General features: G+C 36.7%; 1 protein-coding gene across 1 annotated transcript; it reads left to right on the top strand.

Moving 5' to 3' along the window:
• The first annotated feature begins 7,688 nt into the window (after positions 1–7,688).
• LOC142609577 (putative acetyltransferase At3g50280) lies at positions 7,689–9,505 on the top strand. The gene has a single exon (XM_075781192.1). It carries the CDS (start codon positions 7,758–7,760, stop codon positions 9,195–9,197), a length of 1,440 nt encoding a protein of 479 aa, XP_075637307.1. The 5' UTR covers positions 7,689–7,757; the 3' UTR covers positions 9,198–9,505.
• The last annotated feature ends 2,608 nt before the right edge of the window (positions 9,506–12,113 follow it).

The raw sequence follows: 12,113 nt of genomic DNA on the forward strand, positions 1-12,113 counted from the left end.
CCTTAATTGATCTTGGTTTTGTTTAGTCTAAGGCAGATTAATCAGTGTTCACTAAACAGCAAGTTGAGTCTTTTATTGTGTTGCTGGTTTATGTTGATGATGTTCTGACAAGCAATGATCAAAAGGGAGTTAAGGAGTTTAAGGTCTTATTAGACCAGAAGTTTAAGCTAAAAGATTTAGGGGACTTGAGATATTTTCTTGTTTTGGAGGTAGTTAGAACAAAAAAAGGCATTTCCTTGTGTCAAAGGAAATATGCTCTAGAGATTTTGGAGGATGTTGGTTTACTAGGATGCAAACCATCTAAAACTCCTATGGATCATACATTGAAACTTAGCAAGCATGAAGGTGAATTGTTGAATGATCCAAGTTAGTATAGAAGGTTGGTAGGGAGGCTGTTGTACTTAACCATTACCAGGCCTGACATTACATTTGCAGTTCATAAGCTCAGCCAGTTTATGGCAAAGCCAAGAAAGCCTCATATGCAGCTGCACTTAAGGTCCTTCATTATCTTAAGAATGAACCAAGGAAATGAGTCTTCTTTTCTACAAAATTAGAACTCCATGTCAAAGGATTTAGTGATGCAGACTGGAAATCCTATCCAGATACAAGGAGGTCTATCACAAGTTATGGCATTTTTCTTAGAGACTCATTGATCTCTTGGAAATCAAAAAAGCAGGCTACTATGTTAAGGTCTTCAGTTAAGGCAAAATATAGGGTCATGGCTGTGGCAACTTGTGAAATTATGTGGATTCTTTATTTGCTAAAAGACTTGCAGATTAGGCATGATAGAGAGGCATTGTTGTTTTGTGACAACCAATCAGCTTTGCACATAAGGTCCAATCCAGTATTTCATGAAAGGACCAAGCACATAGAGATTGATTGTCACATTGTAAGGGATAAGGTGTTGGCTAAGGTGATTAAAGTGAATCATGTGAGAACACAGTGTCAATTAGCAGATTTATTAACTAAGGCTTTGAGTTAAAAACAATTTTCTGAATTGGTGTCCAAGATGGGATTGCTTAATATCTACTCTTCCTTAGTCCATCTTGAGGGGAAGTGTCAAAGGCAAGAGTGTGCATCATCAACTGCTACACCAGTGCAGTTCAGCTTGCCACACTGTGCAGCAACTCGTGCATCAGAGGTGCACAGGCAAGCACTGGATCAAGCAAGACAATCTCAACAATTACTAGCTGATGTAGGAGTAGATGAAACTCATATTAAAGCATTAAGTAGTTATTAAGGGATCTTGTCTTGTGCTACAGAGTTGAAAATTGAAGAAATATACAAATTCACCTAAACGACAACGTAGCTTCACTGATGTATGTATAGAAACGGTGTGTAGTTTTGTATGTTAGTTTAGTTAGTTCAGTCAGGCACGTGTATGAGTTTGTTAAGTTTGTTAAGGTCTATTCACACGTGCATCTATCTGTTAAGTTAGTTATAGAACAGAGTTGGTTTCTTTGAATGTATATATATGTATAACTATTGATTCAATGAAATAATCAAATTAGTTTTCATCAAAATCAATTTTCTCATACCTATACTAGAGTTTCGACAAGTCCTCGAGCTCATATATACGATCTTTAGCTTCGTATAAAGCTGGTTGTCTTTTTTAGGCAACAAGTCATGAAGGTCCCATTTGTTAGACAAGATAATTTATTCAATAAGATGGAAAGTAGTGATAGAAACGACGTAATTTTCATGTAAATCTATTATTGATATTATTTTTATTATTACATTATTCACAAAAATTTATATCAATTTTTGTCCAAAAAAAAAAAAGAAAAGAGAAGAAAAGTACAATATATTTTGTATCACTAGACTTATTGAAACTTATAATCTTAATAAGTGTTTTGGATTTTAACTTTTTAGGTTCTTATCCATCACAATGGATATGTTTTGCCACACTACTTAGATATTTTTCATAGTACTTGGAGGTAAGAATGAAAGTTTTATTCATAATCATATGCCAACTAATATGGATGATAATAATTCTTGACTAGAAACACCGTTTTTATAATTTTATAATTTCTAACAACATACGTTAAAGGGAGTGGTTGGATGTTTTCAACCAAAAAGGAGGCATAGTGGTATATTATTAAATGGTGTAAGCAAATAGTCATATACTGGTGACATAATAAGACAATTAAAATCTAATGCTACCTTTATTAATGTTAGTACCAAGAACTTACCACAGTACCAAAAGTTACAATTGATGGTACGGTGCAACTTTATTCTCTTAGATTATGTTTGGATTGAGACGGAGGAAGAGGGAATAGAGTAGAGTAAAATTGACCCAAAATTAGTCTATTTTTAGCAAACTCTACTCTACTCCCTCTTCCTCCTCCTCAATACAAGCGGACCATTAAAATGTGACAGTTCAGTGTTGACTCAGACTTAAACCAACCTAACTTCCGCCTCTGGGGGATGTTGGACTTGGCCCACTGGGCCTCCCCTCAACAATTAAAATAGAAGATTTCTCTAATGAAAAAGAGCATTGATCAATAGTCAATACATACCACCTAAGCTTAGAATTATCTAATTGATCAACCTCACCCTATGTCATGGTGCATTGTATCATACCAAGTGCGTGGAATAAATTATTACTACATTGTAGCCACGTGTTAAGGGAGCACACTTTTATAAATTTAGAAAAGAAAAAAAAAAATCTCTGGGTCTCATCAGTTTGGACACACATTACTAAATAGTGATGAGTAAGGACGTGTACTTATAAGTATTTTAAGTTATCTTGGATGTTAGAGTAATTTTCTTGAGGTAAGCTTGAGATTAACACCTATAAACCTCATTCACTCATTTCTTTCATTTGTTTACTTAACATAGAAAGAAGAAGAACAAGAAAAAGTGGGGTTCCTTCATCCAAGATCGATATATAGAAAAGTGCCTAACCTACCCATATATGATACATGTAATAAATTATGTAGTTAATAAGTAAACGTGATTTGTATTTAAAATATGGTATTAGTGACAATCCATGTCACTAAGCAGTAAGCACAAGAGCTAATAATTCTCGAGTACATATCTATGATTTCTTAAAAAGGAGTGTGTTACGAGAAATAGAATTTTACAAATTCTAACATGGATTATATTGATGGATATTTTTTTTCTTTTCCCATAAAAACTTTCTTAAAATGGTTTACTAACAAGTAACCTTAGGACATTCTTTAACATTTTTCTTTTAATACATAAATGCTAGCCTTTGAAAACCTGTTGTGGTCTAAATTATTTACAAGTTCAAATGAAATAATTAATAACTACGCACCTATATAGTGAAGTGGGGATTTTGGGTAATATCTCTTCCAACAAGGGACTGTCGGATCATCTCATGAACTTTTTGAAACTCGTCAACGCTTATTACTCCTTGTTTTCAACAATGTGGTTTTAAAATTTAAAATAATAATAATAATAATTTCAACAATATGATTTCTGTTTATCTCAATTGGTAATAAAATGTGTTAACATGCTTTACGAATAGATCCATTTTATCCATTTTATGGTTCAAATTATATATTACAATTCTTTTCTTTTTTTTATACAAATTAGAATTCTAAAAATAAAATATTAACGGTGATATAAAAACTCTCTTTCTGGCATTCACTTGGAATAGAGAGGATTTTCTACGAAGTGCTTTGTCTAACCCTGCCCTAGTTTTCTTTGTATCATGATTTTGACGCTTTGTCTTGTTAGGAATATAACCTAATTCTTAGAACACGTGAGAAATAAAATAGAGTAAAAAAGTGCACAAAGAACAATCACAAAAGACAAAGATTTACGTGATTCATCAATATGTTCAGTCCACAGCAGAGATAGTTTAATGCATTTTGGGACCTGAGTCGAAAACTAAATTGAGGCATTTTATATATTTAATTATGAACTTTTTATTAAAAAAAATAAATATTACTTAAACTTTATTCTCTTATTTTAGATGCAAAATTACTAATTAACATGAATCACTTGTGTATGTGTGTGTGTATGAGAAAATCTATAAACACCACCCAAAAAAAATTGATAAAACTTTTCACATCTGTTGATATGACATACTAATAGTGGTAAGTAAAAAAGTAATGTTACTAGGAATTAGTAAAAGTTTACCAACTCGATTGTTATGAAAAATGTTTGAAATTTTTTGGGTATTGCTTTTCTTTTCTTTTCTTTTTTAGAAGTGTTACATTTACTAAAATTTCACAACAATTCCTAGGTATTTAAGTTGTTACGAGTTATAAATTGAACCCACCACTTAAATTACTTTTTTCCCCACCAGTGACAGCTAGTACCAACCTGCCGCTTAGAGTTTATTGTGAACATAACATTTCTCAACTCTTTGCTTTTCTTATTTTTCATTTGATGAAAAAATATTATATTTTTTTTTATACAAGATAGAATTCTAAATATATATGTGTGTAAAGCTTCCTCTTGAAGACTTGAACCCTCGGCCCTTGTCTCCTACACTCCACAAATATTTATATTTATAAAGTGACCACCGCACCAAAGGTGCGCGATAGTAGAAAATATTATATTATTTATTGGCTAATATTTGCGCTTAATTAATACTATTACAATGAAATAAATAACCCTATTAGTTAAACTTTGGGAGCTTAGGCAACTGTCTCAGTTGCTTATGCTATAGATCCGGCTTGGTCCATGGAGTTGTAGTGATGTCACTATATTAAGGAGAATAATATAAAAGTGACAGAATGATACAATGATACAACAAACCCTACTTTTGAAACAACAAATATTACCCTAAACAATGAATCTAAAAGGGGCAAAAATAAGCGCTTTGCCCAAGCTTTCGCTCCATAGACTAAATTTCACCCAAAAAAAAAAACATTTACAACTATAACACTTCGAAGCTAAATTGGATCAGAAACCGAATCAAGCACAAAATCAGGCTCACATACCATCGGCCTATTGAGTTACACATGCGATTTTCTTCCCCGGCCTGCAATTTAGACCCACTGCCAAACCTATTTTAATTGGAGCTCTAACTGATAAATCTGCGTATTAAGGATTAGTGCCATTGTCTAAGAGGGCCATCAAATGATTAGGCTGGAGACCTAAATTAAAGAGTCCAAAATTCTGCTCAGACTCAGGAACTCTCCTGAAATTAGTTACTTTCCCAAATCTGAACAAAAAAAGTGGTTGTTTGAAAGTTCATGAATTTACACTAGCCGAAATAAACCCTCAAACGTGATTTTAGAGAGAAAGTATCCAACATTTGTTTCGCGTTGAACATGCTAATCTATTTCATTTGGGTCAAAAGAATTAGGCTTTGTTGGAACCATCCTACCAATTGGGTTTTGCCTTGTAAACTTACCATAAATGTGAATTTCCGAGAAGCAGGATTGAATAGCGCACATGCATGCAGCATATAGTAGCGTTTTCTCTATGATGTTGATTAAAGTGAAAGTTGTGTCTTTTTACTACTGACTTGAGTGCCTTTGCTACTGTTCATGATATCAGCAATTTTGTAAGCTAGTGCTTTTTTAAGGACGCGTTAACTGCACGGTCATATGTTTGCATCATATTGGGCCCAGTGCACAGAAGTCGTTAGACCCAAACGTCTCCCATTTTTCTAAAGATCTATTCATATTTCTTGTATTTATACATTTTTTTTCTCCTTTGATTTTATGGCTTCATTGAGCAAATGGCATGCATCTTAGGAACTAGATGTTTTGACATGGAATAAGTCTTATGTCGGTTATGCGAGATAAAAGAATATCCCAAAATTACTCATAATTATTTATATAACGCAATCCAACCTAATAAATATCTAATGTGAGACTCGTATACAACTATACACCCGCCAAACATACACTTATTTTGCTACTTAAATTCTTGAAGGCCTCGTCGAGTCTCACATGTTGTAGTTCCTCTAGCCATATACCGTTATCAAGTTGGCTCAAATATCATTTTTGAGAAGTGTTAGTCATGTCACAGTTGTACCCAAAATGATTAATTAAATTACAATTAGAGCATGTACACACTAGTGGAAACTTAATATATATCCACGTAACCCCAATATACAACATAGCTAATTATTTTCCTAAATTACTCATGTTACAATTAACTAACCACATGTGTGATAAAATTGCCTAGTCTTTAACTAAATTAATGTCAATAGCAAAACATAATAATAATAATAATAATAATAATAATAATGTCAGAGACATGACTATTCCCCATGCAATTTTCAGCCACATGCTCCCATGTTACAATGCCATTTCTTCTTATCACTTCAAATACCATGTCATCACGCCACGTGCCATTTCATCACATGCTGAGTCCTTTTTTACTCATAAAAGAACCATTGGGTGAAAAATTATTTTCTTCCTCTGTTCAATTTGTTTGGGATTTTGAGATCCTTCCCCATAACAATAGTACAACTTGTTAAGAATGGTACACTAGATTTTTACTTCCAAACCACAATCTATTGAGTTTTTTAATAATTTAACAATAGTCTAAAACCTAGTACACTATATCCCTAGAGAATGGACAACAGCATATATTATGTGACACTAAACTTTAAAAAAAAAAAAAAATGGATATGAATCCCGAGGATCTTGCTAAAATAACTCTATCGTAAAAGAACAAGGAACAAGTCGGTCATGACTCATGAATTAGGTCCTTCAACTATGATCCAGCTCCTACTTCCTAGGCTCTTAGGCCCTTCCATACTTCATCTTTTTCACAGTGCAAGTCAATCTATCTTTAGCAACAGCAATAAAATAAAAAAGAACCTATACTGCAGCATTTTGCTGCTACTATCACAGCATTAGCATTGGTTTTTGCGGGTTGTTCTTCCGATTTGTGGGTTTTTTTGCTGGATTTTGTTCCGATCCATGGGTTTTTTCTGCTCTTTTTTTTTTTTTTTTTCCGAACTGTGGGTTTTTTCACGCTGGTTTTTATCCTGGTTTTTGCTGATTCTTTTTTCCCGATCTGTGGGTTTTTTCTACTTGTATTTTTGCTCGTTTTCCTGTTTTTTTTTTTTTTTTTTTGGTTCTTCTTCGTTAGTTCTTGATGGGTTTTGGTCACATTGGTGTGGATGTGGTTGTGCGGTGGTTTTCAAAGCCTTGATGGTGGTTGTGGTCGTGGTTGTGCGGTGGTTTTCATAGCTTTGATGATGGTTGGGTTGTCTGGTTGTGCGGTGGTTTTCATAGCTTTGATGATGGTTGGGGTTGTCTTGTGGCTATTAAATGTTATTATGTATTATTTATATTATTTTATTATGTTAAATATTAAAATAAAATTGTAAAATAAATAAAATATCTTCCTGTGCCAAATTCGCCCACCAATATTGGTGCTGCAAGCACATATAATCCACAACATCACAAACCGCAACACTAACTTTTATAGTAAAAACCTTCTAAAAAAAAACTTTTATAGTAAAAAAAAAAAAAAAAAAAAAAGACTTAAAATTGTTGGCGCCATCCCATGTGTCCTTCTTACTTCAACCACAGCCTCCTTCTCCTACACCTTCACTGACCACGTCACCATTATAAATAATCATAAACAAAAAAGAGGTCCAGTCACAGAGAGATAAGAAAAGAGAGAAAAATAATAATAATAAGAAGCCTATAACCACTTGCCACTCCACTAACAACCATTCAAGGAAGTACAACAGGCCTCAAGTGCATGAATCCAAGTCCTCTATTTAAACATCTACAACTCCAACCTTTCCCTCTCACACTTCCACATACACACCCTCTATAAGCCCCGTATCAACCAAAAAAAAAAAAATGCCTTCTTCTTCAGTGTCCATAGTTTCAAAATGCACTATATGCCCACAAAAAAAATCAGAATCCAACGCTAAAAAACCACTTCTTAAGCTCTCAGTTTCAGACTTGCCTATGCTCTCATGCCACTATATTCAAAAGGGTGTTTTACTCACTTACCCACCTTACTCTCTAGACGACTTCGTTTCATTCCTCAAACACTCTCTCTCCTCCGCTCTCACTCACTTTCCCGCCTTAGCTGGCCGTTTGATAACGGACTCTAACGGCTACGTCCACATCGAGTGTAACGACGCCGGCGTCGACTTCATTCTAGCCAGAGCTAAACACCTCTCTATCAAACCGATCCTCTCGCCGTTACATGACGTCCCTGGCTGTTTCAGGGAGTTCTTCGCTCTTGACAGGACGTTAAGTTACTCGGGGCACTTCAGGCCCTTGGTTGCTGTTCAAGTAACAGAGCTTTCTGACGGCGTTTTCATTGGCTGTACCGTTAATCACGCCGTTACTGACGGAACCTCCTTCTGGCATTTCTTCAACACGTTCGCTGAGATTTGCAAAGGCGAGACGAAGAAGATTACGAAGCTGCCGGATTTTGGTCGCGACACCGTGTTTAACTCGCCGGCGGTGCTCGAATTCCCTCCCGGCGGCCCGAAAGTCACTTTCTCCGGCAACGAGCCATTGCGCGAGCGAATCTTTCACTTCACTAGAGAATCGATTCTGAAATTGAAACTCAGAGCTAACAGCAGCAGTAACGGCAATAATGACTATAATAATCAGTTACAGAAAGTTACGCGTAGTAACGGTCACGACGAATCCGCTGAAATTCTCGGGAAGCAATGCAACGACGTGGCTTGGAGAGCCGTTAAGAATCGAGCGGCGGAGATTTCGTCTTTCCAGTCGCTCTGCGCTCAGCTGTGGAGATCGGTGACGCGTGCGAGAAATTTCGATACGAACAAAACGACGACGTTCCGTATGGCGGTGAATTGCCGCCACCGCCTCGAGCCGAAGCTGGATCCGTACTACTTCGGCAACGCGATTCAGAGCATCCCGACCGTCGCGACGGTCGGAGACGTTGTCAATCGAGATCTACGGTGGTGCGGGGATCTCCTACACAAAAACGTAGTGGCGCACGATAACGAAACGGTGCGTCGCGGAGTCAAGGACTGGGAGAGAGAGCCGAGGCTTTTCCCGTTGGGGAATTTCGACGGTGCAATGATAACGATGGGAAGCTCGCCGAGATTTCCGATGTACGATAACGATTTCGGGTGGGGCAAACCTTTGGCGATTCGGAGCGGCGGAGCTAATAAATTCGACGGTAAGATTTCGGCTTTTCCGGGAAGAGAAGGCAACGGAAGCGTGGATCTGGAGGTGGTTTTGTCGCCGGAAACGATGGCCGGACTTGAATCCGATACGGAGTTCATGCAATATGTATCGGAACCGGTTTGATTTTTGTTATAAAATAAAAGGGCAAAACTGTCATTATATCCAATTTCGGTTTATCACGGTTAATTGTGGCGGGTATGGGTGGAATTTGGACCGTTAAAGGCAGTGATGTTATGGGTCGTTGGATTCGAATGATCTGGATGGGTGGACGGTTGTGATTGTTTTTGTTTGTATCCTCAAGTGGGGAATGAATAGTCAAAGCGGGCACGTTTCGGCCGTCTGTAGTTTGTAACGAAAAAAAAGTTTGATAGTGTGTATTGGATTGGTACTGTTTTGGCCAATTTGGATTGAGAAATATCTTTCGATCAAAATCCTTTTGTACGTGTTTTTATCACCTTCTATGTGTGACTGTGACTGGTGCTGTCTGAGCCCATTGCAGAGAAAAACTTAGGTAATAAAGTATCTTGGATGCAGTAGATTAGATTTAGTAAATAACGCGTTAGCAGAATTTTTGTATGTGAGTTTCAATTTCAAAAATGCTATATAGCCCGGTTGTTATTAATTGTTATTAATTATTATTGGTAGATAAAAATGTAATTTTAATTATAAATTTAAATTATAATTAATAAGAACGTGTCATTTAAAATTTGATGTAAATATGTTATAAAAATGTTGTGAATGTAACCGTTCTCTTTGAATTTGGTTCTAGATTGATTAGGTCATTAGCATGATAAACACGGAACACCAACAGTCACCTCAATAGTTGCATTTTGAATAGTAGCTCATTATTAGTAGTAGGCATCGTTTCAGACCACATGTAGCATTGGTTCTTGGAACATAAGTCATTCTCAATGTGCTTTGATAGAAACTCTTTAGAAGTCAAATTATTAAAATAAAAATATTTTGTTTTGATAGTTTAAAAAGATCAATGATAAGGGTTTAAAAACCCTGAAATCTTTGAATTTGAAATAATATCTAACCCTTATGAAATAAAAATCAAATTCAAATCTAAATTCAAGTACCCAAATGTAACATAATTGAATTCAAATACTTTGTTGTCGTTGACCAATTAAACATAAATAGTATTATATTTTTCAAAAAAATAAATAAATTTAAAACAATTATGTGTTTGAATTCAACAAAAAACTAATAATAAACTCGTAGCTAGTAAAATACAGGACGCGTATATTACGGTAAACATACGGACGGATACAATTTGGTATCTTTCAATAAAAGTACGTTTCAAAAATTCGGCATAAAAATACGGAAACGGAAAAGTAACGTTACATGTGTAGTATGGGTATTAAGCGTTTCTTTTTTAAAAGTTCGCATAAAAAAATACAAAAACATTTAGCATATATTTTTTGTGAGATAAATACAATTATTAATATATACTCACTTACAATTAGTATTTGTTTGACTTGAGCTTATAAACTCAACTTTTAACTTTTGTATACAGCTTTTAAAATCTCATTTTTTCCTCACTTTTTTGAAGTACAAATATACTTTAGCATACTTTCTGATAATGAAGAAAAATCCACCAGTTGTCTCGTGGCACTCACTTGACTCGAAACAACACCTGTACAACAAAAGACAAGACCAAACAAAAGGCACCGGTGTGGTGTCGGCCAAAAACTCTCCGAAGGTCAAGTTAGAGCTTCTTTCTTATTCGCAACCCTAAAGTGCTAGAACTGAAGTGAATTATGCGTACCTTGGTTTATAAGGGTTTTGGGGTATATATAGTAGTGTGGGCCCGAAATAAGCGCCTTAGTGAGGAAGTACTTTCCTTCTAGGAGAGTAATTTGTGGATTTTACGTATCACCTAGAGCCCTTTTCCTTATAGGAATCTTCTCGACTAGGGTCAAACGTGTAGTGCAAGAACTTTCCTTATACACGCATACGTGGAGAACAAGATAGGTTATGGATGAAGGTTTGCTTATCCCCTTCAGCTTTTCCCTCCGTCAGCCTTTCCTTCCTAAGGTCGTCAACCTACACAGCTGTTTTCGGAAAGGTCATCAGCTTAGAATCTTCAGCTTTGATCTCATTAGTTTTCTCCCTTCAGCCCAATGCTGTCAGATATGAGGCAGAGCCGCGGACGTCGAAGGAAGATGGTTCAGTGACCAGAGCTGACGGGCTCGTTACTCCCGTCAGCCTTCTTAAGGTGTTAGGAACAAATTGTAAAATCACTCTCATCAGCTGCCCCCTACTCCATGATCCCATCAGCTATAGATGACGAGTTATGGAGTTGAGGTTGTTGGGAAGCCACTCATGCGTGGTAATTCAAGCCACCTTCATTAAATGGTGGGACACATGGCATGGACTGATTGGCTTCGTGCCTAGACGAGCGTGTCGCTTCGTCTTCCGTGCCCTCTTTCGCCTATATATATTTCGTTTTCCCTCTTATTTCCAAATTTTCACACCTTGCTGATTTCGAGAGAGAGAATGTCACCGCTGATCTTTTGACTCCGTCAACCAAATTGCCGTCAACTTCTTGGGACCATCCTTTTACAAGTAAGTTCTCTTCCTTTATTTTACCTTCTTTTATTTTTCTAGTAGTGCCTTTTAGTGAGGTCGTCGGCCTAGGCTCTTAGAATAAACCCGTCGTTTGTAGGTAATCAGATGTCTAGGGAGGCGACGAGTGATCAATCGTTGATCCGCGACAGATCAGGTTACGACGAGGTCTTCCAATCAAGCCGTGAGCCCAAGGAGGACCTATCCCGGTCGTCAGAAAGGGAAACGTCAACCCATTCTTCTGACGAGGAAGTAGGGAGTTCTAGAGAAGGTGAGGTGAGCGAGGACGGTGAAGAGGAGAGGGTAGGTGACGAAGACCAGAGGATCAATGAAGAGGAAAAAGGAAAGAACCAGTGACGGGGGTGGGAGTGACGGTGACGAGGAAACCTTAGAGAGTACCTCGGGAGCTTCTGGTGACGATCGTCCTTTCATCTTACCCCCAGAATGGTCCGTCAACAAATTCCCTCC

The sequence above is a fragment of the Castanea sativa genome, chromosome 9 (assembly GCF_040712315.1).
Source record: "Castanea sativa cultivar Marrone di Chiusa Pesio chromosome 9, ASM4071231v1".
Classification (NCBI taxonomy): Eukaryota; Viridiplantae; Streptophyta; class Magnoliopsida; order Fagales; family Fagaceae; genus Castanea; species Castanea sativa.

Excerpts from the sequence above, each read along its gene's own strand:
- LOC142609577 (XM_075781192.1), top strand. The coding sequence starts at position 7,758 with ATGCCTTCTTCTTCAGTGTCCATAGTTTCAAAATGCACTATATGCCCA.